At 40.9% G+C, this 27,235-nt stretch overlaps 1 protein-coding gene across 1 annotated transcript; it reads right to left on the bottom strand.

Moving 5' to 3' along the window:
* Positions 1 to 367: 367 nt before the first annotated feature.
* On the bottom strand, positions 368 to 20,012 carry LOC311257567 (matrix-remodeling-associated protein 5). The gene is made up of 15 exons (XM_084353251.1): positions 19,894 to 20,012; positions 14,789 to 14,918; positions 13,565 to 13,803; positions 13,102 to 13,253; positions 8,730 to 11,897; positions 8,329 to 8,591; positions 7,795 to 8,071; positions 7,479 to 7,679; positions 6,771 to 7,289; positions 6,432 to 6,603; positions 5,052 to 5,318; positions 4,791 to 4,917; positions 4,432 to 4,512; positions 2,303 to 3,449; positions 368 to 2,004 (listed from the first exon to the last, which is right to left on the bottom strand). Exons 2-15 carry the CDS (start codon positions 14,858 to 14,860, stop codon positions 1,451 to 1,453), a joined length of 7,239 nt encoding a protein of 2,412 aa, XP_084209377.1. The 5' UTR covers positions 14,861 to 14,918; positions 19,894 to 20,012; the 3' UTR covers positions 368 to 1,450.
* Between the last annotated feature and the right edge of the window lie 7,223 nt (positions 20,013 to 27,235).

Raw genomic sequence — 27,235 nt, 5'->3', positions numbered from 1 at the left:
GCCAGTGGTGTGTCCTTACACTAATCCAGTTCTCTACACTAAAATGAGAGTGCTTGTGGTTTCTCTATGAATGAACAAATGGGTCAGAAAATCGATGAAAGAAAATACTTTTCTATCGATATGTACTATAAAACAAAATGTAGAGAGCTTGTGGACATTGAAGAGGCCAATGTAAGAGATGATGAGACATACTACTGTGAAATGCTTGTGCTCCTTAACACATCCGCTGAGCTTTAAAGCAGCTTAATGTAACATGTATTAATACTCATTCTTGCTGTTTTAACATATAGCAAAATGAGGCAAATGACCAAAAACGACAACTTCTCTTATAAATTACATACTTACATATTTTTTGTTATGAGCAACTTTGTTTTGTATTATTGTCCCTCCTGTTAGCTACTGTAAACTAACAACATAGCTATTATGAGCCATTACTTTCCCCCAATGATGGACATGATTAAATGAGTCTCCGTGTTCGGTGTGATGCCGTTTCATTAGCTGACAACCTCTGTAGTCTCATTTAGCCACTTGTAACGCTGTTGTTAAGACACATAAGCACTTTTTAATAAATTGTGGGACATCTAATGATGTATTTTATATCGAAGAACAAAACCTGTAAATATCTTAAGCCTGTGGTAACCACAGACAGTTAACCCAAAACCCTTTAAAAAATGCCAACTCATTTCTGGGTCTCAGGACTCATTACTACACCACTCTATTTGTATATTCAAGAGTCACTGCTCACTATTTTCTCAGAATAAGACACTTCATTAGCATGAGTAGAAGCGTTGATGATATAGGCTACCCATGTGAGAGAAATATCACACTCTATTACTTCTTAATGAATTGTGATTGCTGTCAAGTTAACAGGGGAAAGTCTCTAGGTGTTTTTTAATGTGCCTGTTTTGTGACATGAGAGACTGAATATTTATCTTTCAGTATAATTTCTCACAGACAATAATAATCGTGTAAGGGGTACACATTACATTGAGATATATCCTTCTCAAGAAAGAAGAGTCTAAAGTTACTTTAGTTGCAAAACAAACACTGTTTCGTTAAAATAAAATTGTACTGTGTGGTAAATTTTTACAAACTGTAATGTTGTATGGGGAATGTGAAATTACATAAATTGGTCGAAAAAGCAAACATTTGAGGCGACAAAAAGGCATTTTGAGATGTTTATGTTCACAATGTAGAATTAAAAGTCTGTTGCTACATTTGCAACATTGACAAAATACAACAGTTACAAATAGCAAAAGGTGAGGGTTGACTGCATAGTCCACATTTGAAACTTCATTGTTCAGTGAAAACTGCTTTGCGAGGTATCTCAACCCAACAGTCAGGCAGTTGTACGTCTCCGCAGAGTTTCTTTGTTATGAAGTATTTTCAAATCCTGGTGAAAAAACCTCATTCAGCCTGTGAGATTTTTTCCCAATGTAATAACTGTCACTCAGACCACTTGTAGGTAAGTAGATTTAAAGTCTGTTCCAAGTGCGTTTTTAGCGTTGCATTTGTAAATGCCAGAGTTCATGAGTACAGGGTTCTGTATGACCAGACTGCCCTCCTCCGTCATGTGAATCCCTCCCTGCACTGTGAACCGGTTATGTGGAACCAGCGTTGTGCGTCCAGGCAACGTCCATGAAATATCCGGTTTGGGAATACCGGTTGCCACACAATGTAACGTCACTGGTGATCCCCGGCTGACTCTTGTGATTGAGGCCAGCGTACTGGTGATGCGTGGTGGGAAAACCATCACTGCAACTGGGTAGGAAAGTGTTGATAAGCCAAAAGAGTTGGAGGCTTTACAGATGTAGGTTCCTTTGTCAAAGGTGGCGACATGCCTGAGTTGGAGGGTCCCATTGGCGAGAAAAGATACCCGGCCAATGTGTTGAGGTTTGTCCAAAACAAGACCATTAGGCAGGGTCCATGTGATTGATGCCTGCGGCCAGCCATCCACAGTGCAGGGCAAGTTGAGATTGAGGCCGTAAGTAATCTTCATCCCACCTGGAAAAGTAAAATGAGAAGTATGTAGATTTTATGCAAAAATGATCAACAGAACAAAAAAAATACAATTGAGGAAATATTCTTGCTCCAACAAAGGTACATCTCACTGATGGTGCATATGCCCTCACATGAAGTTTACCAACCCATCTACTGATTCATACCAGAGCAAATGAAGTGTATGTAGCTAAAGTTAGTCCTCACCACGGCCCTGCCATATTCAGGCTTTAAAACTTTATACTTTATATTGACCAATTTAATGAGACTGCTGCTTCATTAATTTAACATAAAAAAATCATACCTGTAGATCCTCTGATCACTGGCTTTCTGCCCGCCTCCAGCGCATAACGTTTCTCTGCTTGTCCTGCCACGTTTCTGGCGAGGCACCGGTACACTCCCTTATCACTTGCAACCGGTTGGGAGATCTGTAGAGTTCCATTACCCAGATGATGTGTGAAGCGTTGGAGTCTAACACCAGGTGTCAACATCGTCCCGTTGGGTAGAATCCATGCAAACTCTGGGTTGGGTTTGCCACGAGCGGGACACTCCAGGCTTAATAGCCCACCGTCTTGCTTTATTGGTAGGATTTCAATATTGGGGACAGCAAAACTTGGTTTCTCAGCCAGTGATGCCACCTCTAATTCAACCAAAAGTGAGGCTTCACCCAGATTGTTCTTAGCCATACACATGTACCTCCCTTCATCTGTTTTCCTCACGCCTCTCAGCTCCAAGCTACCGTTCCGGTGGACTTGGAAGCGACCGCCCAGGTAGGGCATTGGGAGTGTCTGGCCATATGGAGTAACCCACCAGACTCTTGGTTCTGGTTTTCCTTCCACGCCGCAATGCAGGAGTGCTGTTTGGTAGGAAACAGCCAAAACCTTTGTGGTGCTCTTCCCTTTCATACCATTGATAAACGGCTCCTGTGATTCAACTTCAAGTTTCATGTTTTTAACATCATCACCAGCAGAATTTCGTGCCACACATGTATATTTCCCTTCGTCAGCAAGTCTTGCTTTCTTCAGTACTAACATCCCATCATCCATGATCTGAAACTTGTCTGATGACATTGATATCACATCATTTCTTGGTGAGACCCACATGATTTTTGGTGCAGGTTCACCTGTTGCCTGACAGCTCAGTTTAGCTGATTCTCCTAACTTTACTGTCACCAGTGATTGTGATTTTAAACTTATTTTTGGAGCATTTGGTCCCACTTTGACGCTCACTTTTTTTTCATCCTTGCCCAGTTTGTTCTTGGCATAACAAGTGTAGTCGCCCTCATCTTTTTTGCCCATTTGCTGGAGAAGTAAAGTTCCATTGCCAAAAATAACATAGCGGCGGTTGCGAAGGCCGCTGTCGTCTGATTGAAGGGCGTTGTTGATCAAAGTTCCATCAGGGAGACTCCAGGAAACTTCTGGATCTGGGAGGCCTGTCGCAACACAGTCCACCTTAAGATGAAACAAAGGAGGGAGAATGAGTAAATGAGGTAGAAAAATAAGTGTAAGAACAAATCTAGGTTGGATGTTATTGGCAAGTGGTGTTTTAAATCAGAAAATGTTCAGTAATATTTACCTTTTTTTGTCAGTTGTAAGATTTGTTTTATTTTAGACTGCTAATTATTTTGAGTGTAAGAAGGTCATGCTTTTATTAAGATTAAAACAACTCTCATAAAAGAATCCTTTCTGCAGCAGTATGATTATTTACTTATTTATTTGTGTTTTCATTTTGATTTAAAGCTGCACAAATCCATATTTTTAACGACCAGGTCATTTGAAAGGGGTCACTTTTTCACTTATTCACCCCAAGAATATTACAACCCAACTTTGCAGTTCCTCTCAGCTCTATGGAGCATTTTAGCATCTTTCAGCTCATTGTTTTGGTCATACGACCAGTAACTTTATTGTTTTTGCTCACATCACGCGGCTGTTTTTACTGAAAAACTCCAGTAAATGTTACTTTTCCAGCACCAACAGCAGACAGAAAAAGGTAGCAACTAGCTGGTAAACAAAATGGAGCATTTAGCTGCTAAAAGGTTAGATATGAATCCAAGGACTTGGTTGAGACCAAAACATAGATAAAAGAAGAGTTAATATTAAACTTACATAGGTGGAGAGAAACTCCAAATGAATTATAATTTTTTGTAATTGCTGGATGAGTAAATAGACACCTGTTTACTAATACCATTGCTACATAAACTTTATAAGGTGTTAATTTCTCTTGTTCTGCTTCCTCAAAGTGAACAAAATCAATTAATACTGCTTTAAGATGGCTTGGGGAAATGAGACCCTAATGTCTTTTAAGATCAAATGTATTTGTATGTATGAAAAAAATAAAATGCTGAAAATTAAAAGAATACAAGCAAAAGTGTCATAATGTTTGAACTGGCTTATCCCTCTTTATATAAAGTTTGAGCTAGCTCCCCATAGCTACCTGGAAGTTTTGTCCAAAGGTGACCCTTGTCTGTGGAGTCCTCACTCGTTCGATTCTTGGTGGAGTCATTACAACATCTACCTAGTAAAGCAAAAACATAAAGAAATGCATCAAAAATGTTTAACGTGAAATAAATTTGCAGTAAAAGTTTGGAAAATACAGTACAGAAAGATGAAAATCCTTTTCTTAAATGTGAGGACAGACCACATCTTTGATTCTTAACGGGAAGAAATCTCTTTACAACATTGACTTTGATACTCATTAACAAGGCAAAGAAGGCATGAATTAAACATACTCTCATGGTAAAGAGTTGGCAGCAAAATGAACCTGCCTGAAGTCATTATCTTTCCTTATCATACCTGGAACAGCTCCATGTCCTCCCCATTGGGCCGCTGAAAGACACACAGATAATTTCCACCATCCAGCTCTGTTAGCTGAAGTATCCTCAGAGTCCCATTACGGAAGACTTTAATTGGTCTCTCAGGACTGCAGGCAAATGGGGCAGAGAAATGAGGTTGAGACTAAAGCAGTCAGTCAAATATAATGGAAAGTAAAACCTTTAATGTATTAAAAATCTGGTCACTATTGTTCTGATTGATAAATTCACAAGAGCAGGTAACCTGTAACGATGCTCCATGATGGTTTTGGAGGGCAACTGCCAGATGGTCCCTCTTTTGGATCCAGTAGACTCAGGACAGTGGAGGTAGACAGCAGAACCATACATAGCTGAGATAGAGTGGTGGCGGGATGGCACACCATGGCGGTGGGTTGGGGGGATAGGAAGAGGAACAGGAGGCAGGCGTGAGAAGGAGGGAGGATCTGCCTTCACCTCCAGCACAACGGTTCTTTTGGCGACGCCCACAGTATTAGAGGCCAAACACTCGTACCTGTGGAGAGATTGACAGCAGCCCAGTGACTTTTTTTAAACTCCGGTTTAAGAGCTCAGTTCAACAGTCACAGTTCAACAATTTCTACTGCTTGATTACTTTGAGTTGAATTGTAAATTTGTATCGCTTAAGACATTAATACATGCCTCACCCAATGATACACACGTTAGAGGCTAATGGGAATGATCTTAGTTTTGCAGATATTTACCAAAGTGTCGGACTTACTGAAATTCTGACCTGATGCGGGCGTCAGATAAAAAATGAGGATCACTAAATCTATTACAAAGAATTCTGTGGGGAATACGAATGTCTGTTGCAAATGTAATGCCAGTCATCTGAGACTTATCAAGACATTTCATCCTAAACTTAACGTTTCAACCTGCTGGTGGTACTCAAAAGATAGTCTGATCATGAAAGTCATAAGGGCAGCTCAAATGGGAACTACGAATGTTTGTACCAAATTTCACGCCGATCCTTTCTGTAGATGTCAAACTATTCCATTTGATAACTGAAAACGTTAACCTGCTGTTGGCACTAGATATGGGACCATAAATGGCATCCTATCCATCAGTTGTCAAAATATTTAAGTCTGGATCAAAGAAGTGGAATGACAGACCAATCTGCATGGCAATCCCTAGAACCATGTCAACTGCTTTGCTGAGAAAAAGCTAATGCTATATTTGTGATACTTGATGTTGTCGTGCAATTTACTTTTATCAGACAGCTAAATGGCCTGTGCTGACATGAAGACATAAAGTAACTTCATTCATGCATAAACCCGGGGTTGAAAAAAGTTGACTTTTTTTGCTGTCTTAAGTTATGTACAGACTTGACCAACCTTAATTTTCTTGAATTGTCCACACTCTCAATTTTACGTTCTACATAAACACATACCTAACATATATTTTGTCATAAAGCTTGAGATGGAAAACCAGCCTACACGATGAGGGTTATCTGTTATTTTAAGTATTTAAAAACACATCTAATTTAGCTAGGTATGTTCACTCATCTCCAAACCTTGGCTAAAGATACAATAATTACACATATTCAACCAGATATTTAACCAGTGGATATACAGAAAGACTAAATCATATGAAAATAGAGTACTCATACCTCCCAGCATCAGCTGGTGAAACATTCTTCACATACAGTGTCCCATTGGGGAAGACAAACAGTCTGCGTCCAAGAAACTGTGATGGCTTTACATGGACGTCTCCTGGGAGGGTCCACTTCAGAGTGGGCACTGGTTCACCCTTCACAGAGCAGTGGACATACACACTCCTGCCTGGTTAAATGTGACATTATTACAATATTATTAGTTTAGATTAGTCATTATGGAACTGCAAACATTTTATTGTCTTTGTCAACAAGCCATATCATGTGGAAAACTTTTTGTTAAAGGAGTTTTGTTTTGTGCTTTTGTTTGCAAGGCTTTACATTTCCCTACTTTACCTGGCTGAATGATCACAGTATCCATTACTCCTTCACTGATGCTTGGAGGGAGAGCTGCCACGTGGAGATGGTGAGTAATTGTATCAGCACCTGCTGCGTTGCTTGCAATACATTTATAGTCCCCTTTGCTGGAGAAATTAGGAGTGTGAATTCGCAGAGTTCCATTTTGAAGCAGAGACATTGGAGAAAGGAGACTGTGAACAGTCCCGACTTCACGTACAAATGACCTGTCCGGAAGAATCCAGGAAATTTGGGCAGGTGGTTTTCCCGAAGCCAAGCAGTCAAGAGTCACACTTTTCCCCAAGTAGACTGCTATATCTGTAGACTTAGGTGGCTGGATCTTGGGCGCCTCAGTCTGGACAGCTAATGTGATGACTGTGCGATCTGATCCAAACCTATTCTGAGCTGTGCAGAGGTACTGGCCTCTATCCTGAAGCTGGATGTTTTTAATGACAAAAGTTCCATTTTTAAAGACTTCAAAACGGGGACCAAGCTTGGTGTTGGCTGGGATGGTGGCCCCTGAGAAGAGAACAGAAAGAATAAGGAGACAATGATGAGGGAATACTTTAAATTCTGTGCAAGGTGAAAGCCACACATGGACTGCATTGATTTTCCTTGCGATTGTCTCATTTTTCTACATTTTGTAATTTGCTTTTGTCCGTTCTTTTGCCCTGTCTTTCTCTTTTTTTAAATCTCTCTCTTCCTTACCTGTGGAGACTTTGGTCCATGCAATGCTGGGTTCAGGATTTCCTGTGGCTTTGCAGTGCAGGAACACATCACTTTCTGCCAATACTGACACACTAGCTGTGATAACCGTGATAATACGGGGTTTCGCACCACCACTTTCAGCTCCCAACACCCACGGGAAAGGAGGTGCAGCTGTGGGCCACCGAGAGCTGATTCGTCCGGCTACAACGACACATTCAGACAGCATAAAATAATATCATTATTAAATTATGTCAAGATATACTGCTCATTTTGCATTATAACCACATTGCCTATATATTTTCAATAGTACACCTACCTCCAACAGGCTTACGACCTCCATACAGAACCCCAGGGGTGGTGGGGTGGTGAGGACGAGGGGTCGGGATGAAACCAGAGAATGATGATGATGAAGGCTTACCAGATTTCGGAGGTTGGAGGGTGTAAGAAGCAGTGGGAGCTGGTGGTTTGAAGGCATATGGTCTATGTGGAGATGGGTTGGGTTTCGGTGTGATGAGGAATGGAGGATTGTGGTAGCTAGTGCGAGGTTTGGGTGTCACTATCCTCCCTAGCTGAGCGATGCGATCAAGCTGCGCCTGGAATAAACAAAACAACCAATTATTAAGGTATTTTAATTTACTCTTTAAATTCCATCTCTGAGAGCTGATTCATCGTCATTGCCATCATTAGCAATTGGGTGGCAGACATTTTGATACCATCAACAACGACTGGCTTCTTGTGAAGTTTTAGTATATTGGTCTGCGTTCTATGATTTGACCATTTGTTTGTTAAAGTATATTATTAATATTTAGATAGACATACTGCAAACCCACATGACCAACTCTCATCATACTTGTCTGTATCTGTTCCTCAGCCTTGATAGAAACAGTTGATCTCTGGCTTGGTTCCCACCATCCACATGATGATTTTGATTATGATGAGACAGGTGGGGCTTAGAGAGTGTAAATCTGGAGTTTCCAGTTGTTCGAGGAGCTGTAGGTGTGGGCTTCACTGTTTCAGCTGTGATCTCTGGTCTGTTGGTGACAACCGGGTTCTGAGCCCAGGGGTGGTTGAAAGGCCAAGGTCGGTGCGTGGGCACAGGGTATGACCCAGGACCTAGAAGTAGAGAACAAAAACCCAATAGTAAATCAAATTGATAAAACAGTCTAGTTCTTCTATCTTTTAAACATTTGGACACAACTTATTTCAGTCCAGCAATTAATAAGGAAGTCATTACACAGCATCTTGATTTACCTTGCCTTGGTGGAGGAAACGCCCTTTGACCTGGCCAGTAGGGGTAGTGGGGGACGTAATGCTGCTGCTGATGGTGCGAAGGCCAGCGGGAGGTCGGGGGGACTCTGGGAGGCTGGGAATGCTTGCCTGGATTCACTTCACTTTGTCTTCCAGCATTTCTGTCTTGGTTTGTGTGCATCGTCCGGGAAGTAGTAGTCTGCCATCCTCCCTGTTTGTTGGGATGAAGCCAGGGGTGAATTGGTTCCATTACTGGGAAACTGTGGATCTCAGGTGCTGCCTTTGGCTTGTTGACCTCTTTATCTTCTTTCTGTGTAACTTCTTCTCTTGTTCTGCCACTTGTTGAAGTTGAGGTATTGACCTTAGAGGATGAGGTTCTTGCTTGGGTTGGAGAACTTTGTTCCAGAGAAGGTCGGGTGTTAGGTTTTGGTCTACTTTCTGTCGTTAATCGGATGCTATCCCAAGTATTATTGCTCTGTGTAACCCACTCCTTTTTAGACTTTTCTGTGTCTTTCTCACTTCCCTCTGTGTCTATTTTGTGTTTTTCTTTCCCTGTCGTTGCTGTTATTACCTCCTTCTCACTCTCTCCTGCAAGATTATTATCATCTCTGCCCTTTTCTTCAGTTTGCGTTTTGATCTCGACCCTCTGTCCCTCAGATTCCTTTAGGTTTATAGTGTCAGTGTCTTCAACAGTCCTTTTGGTTGGATGGGGGGTACTATCTAGCTTTGGAGTGACAATAGTGTTTGGATCTGGTAAATTATGTCTATCCAGAGAACTACCTACATGGGGATCTTTTTCTCTAGCTGATGGGATCACGGGAAGGCTACTGTCAAGATCATTAGTAGTATGAGAGGTTTCACTGTTTAAATCTTCCTCGGCATCCAAACTATCACTATCCTTGTAATCATATTCGTCACTGTATTCCCCTTCATCTTCCTTTGTCTGATACTCAGCAGATAAGGTTTCAAGGTCTACTGTAGTTGGAACAGGTGTTGTAGTAGTTGTAGTAGTAGTGGTAGTAGTAGTTGTAGTTGTGGTCGTTGTTGGTGGTGTGGTCGTTGTTGTTGGGGGAACAGTTGTTTGCAGCTTGTTTGATGAATGGATGAAGGGGTTAACGTGCGGACGGACTCTTCTCATCGGTGGTCTTCTTCGCCTGTAAGGTGGCCTTCGTCTGTTTGACTGACCAGGAACTAGGTTGTTATTACTTCTCCCCTCTGCAGAGTGCTTATTTTCTGTCTGATCAACTAGCTGAGGAGTTCCAACAGCAGGAGGGTCTGTGACAGCTTCTGCTTTTTCTGCGATCCCACCAACACGGTGTGGGGTTGGTTCTGTACTTCTGGGAGGAGGAGGTGGTAAAACCTGTGGCAGATCTTCTGATGTTTCATCTTCTTCGTTATTTGAGCTCTTATCTGTAGAATAAGTGTTGATAGGGAAATGTGTTGGCTCCATCAGAATATCAATAGGGGTAGCAGTAGTAGTAGGGGGTAAATTGCTAGGAGTAGCAGTAATTGTAGTGGCCACTGTAGTAGTAGATTTGGACGTTCTTTGGACAGTTACAGTGCTGGGTTCTGGTTGTGACTGCTCTGTGGGCTGAGCAACACTTGGTTTGGCATTAGCTTTAGCCAATATCTCTGCCCAACGATTCGGATCTAATTCCTTAACAGATTTATTGGGTTTTCTCTTTGAATCTTTAATTCTGATCCTTTTTGATAACCTGTTAGGATTCCTTTGCTGTGTTCCTACCTTCTTAGGGAACTGCGTTGCAAAAGGACGTATAATTTCTTGGTAATCTCCCCCTGAACCCTCTCCTTCCTCCACGCCCACTGGCAAGATCTGCTGCTCTCTCTCAGTCTGTACTTTGGACCCACTAGAGGCCTTTTCTCCTGTGACTTCCACTATGTGTGACACCATGTCAACTCCATACAGATTTGAGGTCAAGCAGCTGTATTCTCCTGCATCTTCTTGAGTCAATCTCCTTAACACCAAAGTCCCATTTTCCATCACCTCTGATCGTCTTGTCTTTTGTGTAGGAAGAAGAACTTGGTTTTTTGGTAGGTACCACATTGTTTGACTTGGCTGAACTGACGTCACCTCACATGGGAGAGAAAAAGAACGTCCCTTTTCAACTACAATTTTCTTACCATTGAAAGCAGTTGGGCTGAGTGAGCGTTCTTTTATGGTGAGCCTCAAAGGCAATAGATCAACACCGGCTTTGGTTCTGACCAAACAGTGATAAAGGCCTGAGTCAGAAAGCGTGGCATTCAAAATAACAAGTTCTCCTTTAGCAGAAATTTCAATTTTATCAGTTGCATCTTCCACAATTGACAAATCTGGAAGCATCCACTCGACTTTCACCTCCGTATCTGAAGCAACAACAGTGCACTCCAAGTGAACCTTTGAACTGTCGAGAGCCGTCTGAACCCGCCCTGCTGTCCCTCTGCGAATAAAAGCCCAGGACATGGGGAGGTCATTATCATCTTCATGTATGTAGCTGTTGAAGTGCTTAGAAATTACAGTTGTGAAATCCATAACTAGTTTCTTGGTTGTTGTCTGCTGTCTGTTGAGCTTCAAAGTAACTCTTGGTTGAAGCAGCCACGAGGGTTCTGCAGCCAAATACCCTTTTAAATCAGTGAAATATGGCGAATTTTCATTTACAGCTTGGGAATATTGATAGGTTACCCTGCTGTCATTTCCTTTCAGTTGACCTCTCTCCAAGATAGCAGGGCTTTCATAATAATATGCAACCAGCTGCCACAGATTTTGCAGTGTCTCCCGATCAATCTCACACTCAAGGACAGTTACTAGTGATACATTGACAGACAACTCCCCGGGAGAAAGTGGATTCACTGTCCAAGACATGGGTGAACTTTCTCCAGGGTGTCGCACGTCACATGCCAGGTGAGCATTATTTCCATGACTGTCTGAGAGAACAAACGTGAGATGGCCTAAAGGCTTTTCAAAGTCACGGGTGTACGGGAGGTCAGGCTCTGCTTCAGATTCAGCCCACACAGGATTGTCCCACTGCTTGAGGGGGGAGCGGAGATCTGGCCGTTCACAAGTAAGCTTGTCTGGAGTCAATCCAAGCAAAAGGGTCCCATTCAGGGGTTGAGGAGAGGAGCACTGGGGGCAAACCTCACTGCTGCCACGTTCCTTCTTGCACTTTATAATGCCTTTGGAGAAAGTGGGAGAGGTCATAAGGTAAGAGGACAAAGAGGACAAGGAATGATGAAAACAGTCCGAGTAATTGAATGGAAAGATTAAGGAGGAGAAAGGGTAACAGGAGAGAGGCAGTTAGGGCTAGGGTTAAAATGTAAGATTGGAGATGGAAAAAACATGAATCTGGGATTACAGCGGTTTAGGAAATGCATGATATGGTTTTTAGCTCTTCATGAGTCTGAGTTCAGTGAAGGTTCATGGATCCACAAATAAAGTTCTGGCAGTCACAGTGACTTATTTTCAAATGGAGCAAGTTAGATATATTATCAACAGTTCTATTGATACAACCAGCTGGCACATGGGGCTGGTTAGAGATGTAAAAAAGAATTAAAGCAATGACAATTGAGACAAAGCACATGTGTCATGAGAGATACTGAACGAGAGAAAAGGGTAATGAAAAAGTAAACAATTGAATCAATTTTAAAGACGGCATATGAATCGAATACGGTCCATAAGTTTGTTAGAGAAGGTGTTTCCTTCATGTGTTGTGCAGAAACTGGATGGTAGACATGTAACATTTTCTGCTAGCCTCTGCTTCTAATCACAACCACATCTGGTCTGAAGCCAAGAAATACATATACATTTATACGAATGTGAAGGAGATTGCTCGATGTGGTAAACTCGCAGAGAATTGTTACCTGAACCAAATGAAAGATAGTGTCGTTCAATGTGTGAAAATTTTAGTGTTTCCCAACAACTTTGCAATATAAACTTGAAGGGACACTTTACTCCAAAATTCAAAACACATAGTTTCCTAAGTTGCAAAGCATTGGAGGTAACAACCATAGATATGTCTACCTTCTCTTTAATATAATTGAACTAGATGGCACTCTGCTTGTGGTGCTCAAAGCACCAAAAAATATACATTTAAAAAACTCAACAGCAATGTCTCTTTCCAAAATCTTGACTCAATTAGCTAGCTAACTAATATAGCTAACCTCACAGCTCAGCCGCGGAGGATGCCCTAAATGTTTACATCCTGTACTGTACTATCATGAGCACAAGCCTGTCATCCATGAGAAGATGGCCAGCCCAAAATAAAAGATTAATACAACTTTAAAAATCACGTCTGCTTTAGATATGTGTTTTGGCACCACAGAAGTGAAGGAGTAAGAAAGTGTCAAAGCGAAGCGAAGTGAAGAAGTGTCAAATTCTTACCTTCATGTGTGGAGCTCCATTCTACCAACCCATGAAGTTGACAGTCACAGGTCCAGGGATTACCATGTAGAGAGAGGAGCTCGAGCCTGGGAGCTGTCTTCAGTGCTGCAACAGGGAGCTGCTCCAACAGATTGTCTGACAGGTGTAAGTGTCTGAGACAAAGACATCATTTATCATTTCCTTCACTTATTGATCTGCAGGGTGACTGTCCTCCAATGCATTGTGTTAGATATAGCAATTTCATACCTAAAAACAATTTTAGGGTATCTAGGTGTCTTTAAAGTATTGGAAACTCTTCTAAAGAACATGCTAACTCCTCTACCTTTCACATACTTGCATACTTATACAAAAATATAAATTATGCATCAAAAGTATACTTTTTATGACCTAAATGGCTTCAAAAAATGTGGTTTAAATTTTAAAAAATAAATACCAGAAATATCCACTGCCTTTTATTTCTTACTTGAGGCCAGAGTTCCAAAAGCTTCCCAGTAGTGACACAGTTATGAAGGTGTGAGGGTGGATCTCTTTCAGGAGGTTCCCCTCCAGCTGCAGGAGTTTTAGGGAGGTCAGTCCTGAGAAGGAGTACGGCTCTATAAAGTCAATGTGGTTGTGGTCCAGATGGAGTCGGATCAAACCAACAAGGCCTTCAAACAGACCAGGGTTCACCAATGTGAGCTTGTTGTAACTCAACTTCAAGATCTGGAACAGAAGAATACGTGTTATAGTGACATTTATTAGACATTAAAACTATAATAAGAACTTATTACACTAGGAAGTGAACTCAAAATAACAAACAAAGCCCTGACATACAGTTGGCTTACAAAGTTGCTATGAGCTAAGTTACCATACACCTTACAGATGTGTCTCTGGCAACCTGACCAATGTAAGTCCACATTCAGCAGCCTTTAAACTCTGCGTAAAAGTCCAGCAAATCCTCACAAATTTTTTGTTGTCATATTAAGCTTTCTAGATGCTTTATTCAGCTACTTGTGAACAGGAAACAAAGAAGTAGATAATAGTAGTTGTAGATGTGCAGAGCAGGAATGAAAGCACCACTTTCCTTGGTTTGGCAGCATGAGCAATTGTTTTACATACACAGAGTTATGGATTGATTTAGTCCTAATACACATTTATATTCTGTTATTTTAAAACTTAGTTTTAAACAACTTCATTTACTTTATGAATTAAAGCTGCAATGGAAAAGATCATCCCATCGTCATTACTTGGGATTTTGGGACAACAATACATGGACTCAACCCAACACAATTTGAGTCATGATGTAATTGATTCTGACGTACTGGAGCGGATCTTCAATCTGTTTGGAATAAAAATGCAGATTCTGATTGAACCCATCTGGACCCAACAGGACTCACTGCATTTCTGGTCAAGCAATCAAAGCACAACTAATTACTGGCTTAAATGCGATTTAGGAAGGGGAAGATTTGATTTGGCTCTCGTACGAACACTGTCTGTTGTGGTGTTAGCCAGCCCCAGCGCCGTATATTTCTTTTTTAATTTATGTTGTATAACATGTTATGTGTTATAATTCTTGGGCACATTTTGATATAAAATAACACCATTTGTAAATTACAGAAAATACAAGTACTTTGGCAGTCCCTTGCCCACTGGTTGAGAATGGCACTAAGATATCAAGAAACACACATGGACACACACACAACCGTACCTGTAGTGATCTCAGGCTGTAAAATGCCCCAGGGTGGACTGTGCTAATGTCATTGCCATGCAACATGAGCATTTCCAGTTGCCGTAGTGACCTGAATTCTGACCCCTCCACCTCCGTCAGGCTGTTATAACTGTTAGAGAGAAGATAAACAGGACCAGTTACTGGGATGAAAGAGCGACAGAGGGTCATAATGGAGGTCAAAAGGATAGGAAACTAAAATTAGTTAGCAGTCGCTGCTTGCATGTGTGTCTGAGCAATGTGACCTTTAAAATGATGGGGAACAGGATAGCTGGAAAGAATGAATGGAAAGAAGTAAAGAGAGATGACAGAGAGACCTCAGTCAACCTTTGACCCACAGTTATGTCCTCATTGTTAAAACTTCACACTGAGAAAAAAGCAGAGGAAAATACACGCACACTCACACAGCCTCACCCTCACCCTAACCCCCTGTTTTCTTTACTTGTGGGGACATTACTTAGACCTACATTCCTTCTCTGGAGCGTAACCCTAACCCTAACCTCGGTAGAAGTCTTAGCCTTAACATTTAATGATGTATGTTACGGTGTCCACCATCTTGGTCCCCACAAAGCTGTTGGACCCAACATGGTGAGTGGGCTCCCAGTTTTGGGACCCCACAAATAAAAAAAAAAGTATTCTGTATGTAGAACATAACATTACTGTAATTGTATTGCTTTGCACATGTTGGCCATGCAGGAATGCCTCCTTTAGCCTGCTAAAGCAGGTTAAGCTGTTTGGACAAATTGGAGTTGGATAAGATCGCCTTTCAGTGTTGGAAATTCAACAATATTTTTCCTATGAGATCAGAAAAGGGTTCTAACATTACTGGGAAGTGTAAAGCTTGTTTTCCAGTGGTGAAAATGCTGTGAACAGCGAAATGTATAACTTTCAGCTTTTTTCCCCAGTTTAGAAAGTAGACGTTTTGTTAGAAAAGTAATCAAAAAAGAATTATATAGTACATTGCATTAATTTGATAACTAATTAAAACAGTTACATGACTTATTTAATTTTTAACAGGTAATCTGTAACCTATTACAGTTCAAAAGTAACCTGCCCAACACTGCAGATCAAGAAAAACCATGCTGCATGTTTTCATACTCTTCTTAGATTGAACCAGATTGTAAGGTAAGCATAAGAGTAACACTCTAAAGCAGCAGGGGTCTGTCTGCATAGGGCCCCGGTATATAATTATATCAGCAATCAAAATACAAAGATCTATTGAAAAACCTCTCTTGGAGCTTTCAGCACTACAGCAGTCATCTGTCAAAGAGTCAAACTGGTTGCCAAGTACAGTATAGAACAGTAGATGCCAGAGCCAAAGACACATTATTCATCACAGGAACACCGCAGAGCACGTTGTGTATTGGCAGCAGTCGACAGCATTTGACAGAATTCAGTGACTGAGGGTTAGTGAAGCAGTCCAATACCAGGAATCAGCACAGTAATGTGTAGCAGCGTCTACTATCTGTAGTGAGTTCCTTAACTGTAACACGCAACATTCCCTGGGTGCAGTTATCCCTACCCAATTGAACACATATGGGAGATTCTGCGTTTTTCCACTGCCATCAATAAAACAGCCGGCTCACAATATATCATCTAGTGGTCACTTTCATCCAGAGTGTCTTTCTTTACCATAATGCACATATTTTCAGTGTAGGTTTTCCCATTGGGAGCTGAACTTCGAACCCCAGTAGTGTTATTTATTTGCTCTTATACCATAACGAAAGCTGGTGCATTCCTTCAGCATACAGCATTCGCAGAATATTCATTGAAACTGACACTTGACCATCATCACATTGAAGACCCTTTTTTTAACATTTTTGTTCTCGGTGGTGGGGGTGGCAGTGGGGCTGGGGGTGCCTTAGTTCAGATAGCAACAGCCTAAGACTGAGAGGTAAGGGGAGGGAAAGGGATCAAAATAATCACGCTACCTGGTGAGCTACCAGGTGAGCTACCAGGTGAGCTACCAGGGTGCCCCAAAAACACTTTTTAAAAATGTTTTTATCACTTATGTGGCTAAATGCAATGACTTGTCATATAGCTTTGCCTTGCAAGGCTAAGGCCAGAAACATAGTCCATGCAAGTTAAGCGAACACAACTGTTGGAGGTAACAAACATCGGTCCTTAAGGGGCAATATAGAGTTAATCAAAGTTTTTGATTTCAGCTTTAACCGTAGCAGATGTGTTATTTTCCATAATTGATGATTAGTGTATGACAATAAAGCACATTGAGAAATAGTTAAACGCTAAGATCCATTGTGACTCTGCCAGGCTCTCTAATTATGATGAACTACGTGTGTTGGGGTTATTCTCTCTTGGTGGTCTATGCCATCCTTCTTGATTACTGAACAATCGCAGCTCCTTTGAAAGGGGATGGACGTCTGCATTTTTTATAGCACTTTCCTTTTGAATTCAAACAGCAAACTCAAGGAACCATAGAGTAAATAAAACATCACAGACAAGCCTGGTGTGAAAAGACACCAACAGATCTGCATTAGATTCTAAATCTCCTGGTCTGCAGCCCAGTTTACAGGGTGGTCTAATGTTTAGAAAGTTTGGGCCTCTAAAGGTTTGGTCCACATCCAGATGTCTGTTCTGCTGAAGTGGCCTTGAGAAGTTCCCTTGATTCCTATTAGAACAGACACTGTCGTTCGCCCCACACAACAAAACAACCATCAGGAACCAATAGGGGAATAGAAAACAAGAATGAAACATCAAAGACTTCTCTGAAGTGAAACTGTTAGCATACGTGGTAAACTAACAGCAACATGTTCAGTTTTGCAATTGACTGTTAGGCTTCACCAGCCCTTAGTAACAGTTGCAGTGTGTTTCAAGCTGTCTGTTCACACAGGGCATGTGCCGTTTACAATTACGATGGCGACAGATTTACCGCCCCGATTTTTTTGAAACAATGGATCCTTAATTTCAGACAGAGATAGAAAAAAAAAAAACCTCTTCATTTCTAAATAGTGTTTGGCGACTGATTGGCAGCTATATCTAGCTGGCTAAATACTGTAAGCCTTAAACTCTAAACGTTGGCTCCGTATGTTGGTTCAAAGCGCTATCTTCAACCAACTTTTTTACATTTTTAGGTGACAAATTTGAAAACGGGATTACTTTATAAGACTGTTAAATATACACTTACATACTTACATGATATTGTCCCTGTCAAAAATTAAACGAAGAGTATGAAAAATCTCCTTTATCTCAGAAGCAGGCCTAGCATTGGGTGACTTTACTACTTTAGATATTAGGCTAGTTAGCCAGACATGCCAACATTTGCAGCTGATGCTATAGCTGTTATATCCATTCCTCACGTTTTTTCTCTTGTGTTATTGGTTTTGGACAGGTTAAAAATACTCTCCAACTGCTTCAGTCCAAAGCTTGACCGGGCTGCTGTACCTAGTTACGTTTGCTAGGCTATGATTGGAGAATTGTTGGCTCTGGATTAGTTGGTAAGGATTAGTTCACATACAAATTTAACTACCTTTTCATGATGTCAATTTAAAGTTCATACATCAAATTCATCTAAAATGCACAGAAATAAACGAGTTTGCTGATTTTTCATTATCTCCACAATGCAAATTAAGTAACTGTTGTTGTCCGCGCAACATCACCGTGATCCAGTCTACAGCAGACAAATGCACAGTTCAATCCATTCCTCACACTTTTGCTCTTGCATTTTGGTTTAGTACAGGCTAAAAAAAAAGCCATGAACACTGCTTCAGTCCAAAGCTTGACGGCCCGCTGTACCTAGTAACAGTTGCTATGCTATTTTGGGACAATTGCTGGCTAGAAGGAAGCTACATGGAATCAGCCTCCAAATTGTTGTTGCTGCCATGTGGACATAGTGTCTATTTCTCTCTCTTTTTGACTAATGTGTCTTGTATCCGCAATGATTTAAAACATGCAAAGTGTCTGCTTATGTGTTTGGTACGTTTTTGGTGTGTCTACCCTGTCATAATGGCTAAAGACAGATTCATAAAACAAAGGACAGAATGCTCTGTAGCTCTAGGAAATGTATTACTTCAAGTTCTTCTTCAGTTTGGCCACTGGGGGTTGTGTAATTTTGTATGAATATAACACATGTAGTTTCCAAACCCCCCTTTCCAATCTAGTAACTTAATCCCTGTAGAGTAATGTTGGCTATATAAAACAGCGCCTGTGTAAGATTATCTGGAATGCACTGATAGCTCCCACACTACTGTTCCCATATTACAGGAGCACATATGGAGTTAGTTTACCTCCTGTGGACTGAAGCTTTCGTGACTATTAACCTGCCTAAATGCTCATCTCATCAAAGCACATTATATCCAGTGGTGAAGAGCTGGAGTGCTGCCCTTAATGCAAATGTAATACACCTGAAATGCGGTGATAGTGGTTCCCTCAACAGGGCTCTACACAACTCCTGTGAACAACAGTTTAGCTCTGGCTCTAACGTGCCAAGTATATGCTTATAAATATGAATTGTTGGGAGCCAATTATTAGACAAGCCAATTTGTAACATACAAAACAGTGGCTGGACCATTTCTCTGCTGTGCTGCAGGGCAGTGAAAGCTCCGTCCACAATACAGAGGCCCACATGGAAGTGATTAGGAGATTTATTCCCTCTGGACTCAGAACCACATGCTGGTGCTAAGCGTTATCTTCTGAGTTTAAAGCAGATGTAGTTAAATAAAATACACTATAGGCTATGTGATTATCTCGCTGATAGGACCGCTGTCTTTGCTGTACAGCTGGCTTCTTTTGTTCTTCAGGATGGTTGACATATAAACCGACGGCAAGCAGCAAACTGTTTTTATGATTTTACAGCCTAAGGCAAGAGAGTAATTTATCCTCTGGATCCATGGCATCTTAGAAGAACAGTAGAGATGCTATCTCACCAATCAAAAAGCGCTTGGCTCAGCATTTTGGTTTGTGAGTAATTCAAGGCGGTGAAGAAAACACTTCTCTGACAAATCACCAACACCGCATTCCACACTGTTTCCTGTGGAGTGTTTAGTTTTCTTCCCTTTGGGCCGCCTTTGATAACAATGGCTCATTGCTTCTGTGTGCATGTGCGTTCATGCGTGGTGATGGAGTCTTACCCCAGGTTGAGCCTCTCTGTGTCTTTAGGAAATGTTTTTGGTATGGTGGTGAGGTGCCTGAACGTACAGTGGACCTCTTTAACGCCCGGACAGCTACAGCTCCGTGGACACGATGGGTTGGCATGTATGGGAGAGATCTGCAGAGAGGAGAGGAGATATGCAAGAGGAAAGGGTCAGAAGGATGAGGGTAAAAACAGAAAGCAAAGATTAAGGAGGGTAGATATGATAAAGGAGGTATGAGAAAGCAGTGAAGAGATGCAAATTCAAGAAGAAAGAGGAGCAGACAGATGAGTTCATACCTGTGGAGGCACTGTCAGTTTGGAAAGAAATCAATACAAACAGGAGTAAATAGACTTGAGGCGCACATAAAATAGACCAGGTGCATTACCATCGTGTCCTCCAGTGACTGATGCCATCAAGCATTTTTTAAAGATAATTTATTGATCTGAGAGTCAATATTTTTCTTAAACTCACAGTTCTCACATACCTATCCTTACTGTTTATTGTGGTTTTCTTTACTCTACATCAGTCTCATAACTTAATAATGACTGTGCTTTTGACTGGGTAAGTGAATCAGCTCCCACAGCACCTATCTGTCTACACGGCAAGTAAAGCTCTGGCTCTTTTTCTTGTAGAGTGTCATTTTGCAAGTGATTTGTATAAGTCATGAAACCAGTGGCTTCTGTTAAGAGGTTAAAAAACTTCTGCGAGGCAGATTTACCGTTTGCCATAGCAGTGATGAGAAGAGCAGGGGAAACCACGCTGCAGCCAACCTGCAGAAGATGTTGGCGCACCACCACAGCGCCATGACTGGATGGCTGTCCGACCGCTCACGGCATTAATACACCTGCAGGAAGGGATGGAGTGATTTAGATGCACAGTGTTATGCAAAGAAAACCCAAACAAACAAACAAAAACATAAAAATAGAATAAACATTATTAACATAACATCATTTTGGCCATTTTATAATGGGATGGGCTCCAGACCCTTATCAAGCAGTTAATAGTACATAGATTGATGGGGCAAGAAGAATTCGAGACAGATACTAACTTAAAAGAGACATATGATGCTCATGTTCAGGTTCATAATCTTTCTTTGGGTTACAACTTGAACAGGTTTCCATGCTATAGTGCTAAAAAAAACACATCGGTTATCTCCTACTGTATTCCCCCTCTCCCTGAAATGCTCTGTTTTAGCTCCTGTTTGAAGACGCCACCCTCCTGAATACCCAGTCTCCTCTGATTGGTCAGCTTACACATGCCTGACCCAGCACCGCTAAAAAACAACAGAGCAGCTGTGCTAAATCAATTTTATGTGCCAAACTAGCTGCTACGTATAAATTATGAAAACGTGTGACACAGTGAAGGAAGCACATTAAAGACGGGACTACTGACGAGGCATTTAAGGAGCAGTGTTTTCTGTGGGGGAGAGGAGCTTCTGTTGGTGCGGACGTTGACCTTTTTAACTTTCAAGGTTTTTTTTTACATGCACAAGAACCTATATAAAACAATGAAGGAAAGGAAAAAAATGAAAAAGCATAATAGGTCTACTAACAACATTCATATCACAGCTGCATTCAGTGTTTTGACTGTTTGGGGGCAAGCTGTAAACATAGCAAAGACATCGATCTATTGTCGCCTGATTGATATGTCAAACAGTGGCAGTCCTAGCCTACATGACGCCCTGGGCGAACCTCACTGTCAGCGCCCCCGGAATAAACAGATGAAATGCCCATATTGTCCATATGAGGAACCGCCCCTGCCTCTCCCTTCTGAGTTTGTTAACTATCAGGTTGGTGTGTGTCTGTGTGTGTTTCAGCGAGTGTGTCTGTATGTAATTGGTATGTAATGCCCTCAAAGGAGTATGTTAACATTTACACCAACATAGTAAGTGCCAAACCACCTGGCACAGCAGCAAACCACAACCGCCAAGTGTTATTTTCCACTCTCATCACTTGTGTTGTGTTTTATTGTATTGAATTCTACTTTCCAATATTTGTTTGGGCTACTGATGTGTGACTTTGAGTCTTTAATCCCTAGTGCTGACAGATGATTTGTGTTTTGTGCATTCAAGTAAACATATACTTCTGCTTTTGAGCATGAATAAGAGAGGATTTGCACTCTGAATTAAAGGTGTAGTGAAGACAAGCAGACTTTAAATGAGTGCTCAAACTGTAACTTGTTTTATCCACCTTGAGGGTGAATAGTTTGGCATTAGGAGATCTGCTACAGTTGTCAACTTACTCACTGAAGATTTCTCTAACTTTTTACCTCAGTCTTGCTCATGCTACCATGAACTTTCTTTCTTTCTTTCTTTCTTTCTTTCTTTCTTACTTTAACATTTGTGGGTATACCAGCTTGGGCTTGTGTAGAGTGGTTATTAATGTAATTCATAATGTTAATGATCCCTTTCATCCTGCCTAGCTGAAGCTAAAAAAAACTAAATCTGAGTTAGTTACTGCCCTTTAAAGAACTCCCCAGGTGTTAAACATTGAAAGATCATCTGAATATTTATGAGTGAATGCATTTTTGTGTGTGTGTGCATACCATGCTAAAAGCTGTGTATACTATTAAAGCCCTGTCTTGTGAATGTAGCTCATTTTGGTGTTATAAGTGGCAATCAAAAGATCATGAGGAACTTCAGAAGTACAGTCCACAGTATACTGGAGCACATCGATGGTATCAGGCTGTCAACTCAGTTTTTCTTTGCATGACTTTGACTCTGACTTTGTATCTGTACGTGTAATATAGAGAGAAAGTGCTCGGGTGGTGTGCATCACCAGGTGAGGATTGATGTAATTTTTCAACTTAATAGAAACACTGCCATAGTTTCCACTTTGAGCACAACAAGCCGAGTGCCATCTAGTTCTATTATGAGGCTGAAGCAACTAAATGGAATTCAGCCACAATCATTTCTTTTATTTATTTACATCTTTGTTATCACTTCTCTGACAAGTCAAAATTACTTTTAAGTAAAATGCTAATCTATTATCTGTCCAGGAAAATCACTGATGATCACCTCTCAGCTGTCCTTCGCATATCCACCTCAGACAATCAGCCAGATTTCAGTGCATTTCTTCAAGCCCAAGACAGACTGGATTTTTCTCACTGAAAGTAAAATGAACTGAAAAACATCAAAAGCACGTATTTCTTACTTATTTACTGGGGAGAGGAAAGGGTGGAGGAAGAGAAAGAGAAGCGTTAACAGGTAACAACACATGGACATATTTGAAGTCATTAGAGGCCAGTTTGGGGTTTTCTGGTTTCCATGTCTATCTCTGTGTTCTCTCCTCACAGGGAAGCTAATTCACCTAACAGCTGTGTGTGTGTGTGTGTGTGTGTGTGTGTGTGTGTGTGTGTGTGTGTGTGTGTGTGTGTTTGTGTGACAGGAAGACAGCAGGAAAGTGCTGTAGAATTGTACCTGGTTCATGATATTAAAATTCATGCTCTCTCTCTCTACACACACACACACACACACACCAGTTTGGACGTCCTGATCTGACAAACACATTAACCTACATAGAGGTCAGCAGGCTGACCGTTTATTTCAGCAATGGTGACAGTACAGATCAGATGAATTGTAAGATTATCCTTAGACTATAACAAATGACATCTGCTGAGAAGCAGAACAAATGTAACTGAATGTCTCAATGCCAAGAAAATCATGTTTCTTAAGTACGAGGGTCTACCGGGTGGAAGGACATGTTGGCTTTGCAATGACTCTTTCACTGCTGTGATAAATTTCAGAGCTAATCCTACTTTGCCAAATGTATATTACATTGTCTGGGTTGAAACTGAAACTAGATTAAGAGTCTAGTGAGCCATGTTAGTAGCTTTGTAGGGCTAATGCCAATGTTGGCTTGCTAACATGCTACATGTACTGAAAGTACACGCTTACAATCCTACTTAAGTGCGGCATGCTTACGTTTGCTTATTAGCACTGAAGATAGAGCAGCTGAAACTGATGGTAACGTTGTGAGTTTTACAGATATTTAGTCATACACCAAAGACTTTGACCTGACGATGGCACTCCAAAGTAATTACAATTCATCATGAGGGAGATGTAAATATGTTAACTATGGTAACATATCATATCATCATCCTTCCAGTCCCATAGTTATTCTACTTTTAGCTCTATTTTTGGTCACCACCAGCTCCTGAGAAAGATATCTGGCTCTGCTAAGTGTCTAAAGACTATGAAAAGCTTTACAGGGAACTGCAGAGCCAGGTGATAATGCTTCTGTTGGCGTGTCACTATGAGCAGCACCTTTCACAGATTTGTAGTTGTTTGAACCATTGCTAATTTAAAATCGATACAAATGCAGATAAAAGCTTTAAAGGTCCAGTTTGTTAGAAAGTTGATCGTTGAGTCTCATTTCCAACTCCTCAAATACTTTGGGTTCCCCAGGTTGTCAACTCCTGACACTCTGGGTTGGTAGACTGGGCTGAGCACCAACCCAAAGGGTCAGTATCTGATAAGTTGGGAATGAGACTCAAAAATCAACTATCTCCCAAATTAGATCTTTAAATCATTTTGCCACTTGTGACCTCCACAGGGAGGCCAGAGTTTAAGGTCAATTACAGAACAGAAGCTCTGCTGTTCAAGATGAGTGGTTGTGGTCAAGGATACTACAGCAGGAGGTAAGAGCTTGAACCTGTGCCCTGAGGTCTCTAATGACTATCCCACCTTGTGGCCAAGATCATAAAAGTTCATGTTAAACATTTTAAAAAAGCCAGTATCTGACAGCGGTCACAGGATAAACCACTGTACTGTAGGCTCACAATAAATGTCCTGTATTGTCTGTGTCAATTTGGTCATCAGTTCTATAATGTAAATGACATGTTGAAAGGATATTGGATGTACTTTATTAGGTGTTACATACAGCTGTTCAGTGACCCTCACTTTTGATACGACTCAGGTAAGACTAACACCTGGTGCTGCAGCGTCTTTTATCTTTACTTTACAGAGCAATAAAGGTGTCAATTCAGTCAGTCTCTGGTATCAGGGGTTAAGATGATCACAGGTAAATGCTGTCAGCCAGCTAACTCTGTGCTCCTGGCCTCCTCTAATGGCTTTACCAGATCTCTTGTGTTAGTGCTTTGGAGACAGAGAGAGGATGGGCTAGGAAATGAAAGGAGAATGTAAAAACAGAGAAGAGAGGAGGCAAGGTGAGGCAAGGAGAGAGGGTAAAGGAAAGGACAGGAAAGGAAAGGAAGTATGATCGAGGAGGACAGGACGGCATAATAGAAATGAGAGACAGAGAAAACAGATGAGGAATGAGAAAACACTTTCCCTGCACATTTAAATCACTTAGTACCTCTCCCAGACTCTCAGCTGACAAAGATAAAGTGGCGTACTCCTCTAAAAGAACCAGACCACTACAATGTCCGACTGCCTGCTTATTAAAATCATATGTCCACTGGCACATAGTGGTTTTATCAAAGTCCTGCCAAAATTCATCCTTCACTCCTTTGTTTCTTTCTACATGGGCTTCTTCCTGATCAGTGAATGAACAATGAAAGGAGACAAAGTCATGCTGTCATAAAGAGAAAGGAATGGAGGCAAAAAAGTAAAAAGAAAATAAAAAAATGAATAAATGAATAAATGATGAGCAGAAACAGGAAAGGCTGTGGAACTGTACCTTAAAGGAACATATCGCACATGGAGAACATTAAAACCAACAGGTCATTCGGTTGATAAAAGTCATGGATCTAATATTGAGACAAACATGAAATATACAGAATACAGAGTCTTGTCGCTGTCAGTTTTCAGAAGTAACTAGTAATATAATCTCAATTACAGGGTCACCAATGCCAAAAACAAAGGAGCTGCAGTAAATGGCCTTTGGTGCTTAGGTCTTGAGAAACAGGCCTTTGATAAACTGAACACATACGTTTTTCATAACAAAAGGTAGTATGCTACAAAGAATAACCCACAAACCCCACAGAAAGCTTAAATTGGCAGTGGTATGTAGTTGTTTGCAGCGTTGAACTCATTGTTAAAGCTGCCCTCGTGGAATGCTTGTTTCAACCATGTCTACAATTACAGTGGTAAGTAGTATGTTATGCTAACTAGATGCCAAACGACATCAATTAGAAATAGGTAAAAACAAATACAATAAAAATGGCAGTTTTCCTTCAATATACTTAAATGTATGTTTTTATAAGCACATCAGATTGTGACATCATCTGGTAACTTCGCCTGGTTTTGTGACCCACAAAAACTGCTTTACCAGGAGATATAAACTAGCCACGAGTACCTACACCTGTCATATTATTGTGGCTTGCCTTGGAGCACGCAACGTATGTATGCTAAAGTGTTAGCATGTTAGCTTCTACTTTTCAGCATGTTTGTTTAAATGTAACCAAGAACAGTGAACATGAATGGCTAGGCTGTCTATGTATGCTAGCACAGGCCTGTCTGAAAGATTGTATTTGCTTTGTTCTCATGCACACTTTTGTAAAGCTGTTTAGGCTGGTGCTCGTGTCTGCTATGTCAACATTACTGATGGTGGGTACATTGTTATGCTAACGTAATTTAGCAAAACCTATGATATTAAGACCCAAGGTAAGAAAATGCCTTGCCTCTTCCTACCTTCCTGTTTCTAGCTAGCTAAGGAGAGCACCATAAGCACCTTTTTTACTATCTACGGTAATCTTACGGCTTCCTCGTCTGAAAGTCAAGAGGTTTTTTGAACTGGTCTAAAGTTGGGTCATGAAATATGGTCTGTGGTCAACACGAGCTGAGGAGAATTTCACATTTGTTCTAGGACATAAAATACATCAGTAAAGGCCCTAAATCCATCGTAAAAATCCTATAGGCTTTTCCGGGTTAGCCTACAAATATATGTCATCCCCACAGCACTCCATAGGCCTTTTTTGGCAAGCAATTACATGCATGAAAAAAGCACACGTGTAACAAATAACAAATGATAATTCTCTACCATTATGTCCCAGCCCCAGCCATCCTTACTCATATTAATAACACCTGTGTTGTTATTGCTATCCCTTATCAAGTCTAATTATTTACTTTTCTTTTTAAATAATACATCTACAGACCTTTTAGAAAGGTGCAGAACAAAAGTATCTCCTTTCCTTATAAACATTATTATGATTGTGAATTAATCATTTAATACAACACAATGATCGTTTGTTCTGTGTAAGAATTCTGACAGTTGATTCCAGCTTCTAACAACATTTATGAGCCAATAGTATAACACCGTTGGTATCACGTGGTGTCTGTGTTTCGTCAGCATCAAGAGTCTTGGTAGTTCGTGGGGAAAAAAACGTTCTGCGGTATGCGCCCAACATACTGTGCTGCCCAAACGTGTTCAAATTAGTT

Source organism: Pagrus pagrus (genome assembly GCF_965226575.1).
Source record: "Pagrus pagrus genome assembly, chromosome: 5".
Lineage (NCBI taxonomy): Eukaryota > Metazoa > Chordata > Actinopteri > Spariformes > Sparidae > Pagrus > Pagrus pagrus.
The sequence above is the reverse complement of the archived record's forward strand: the minus strand, read 5'-3'. Positions and strand labels throughout refer to the sequence as shown.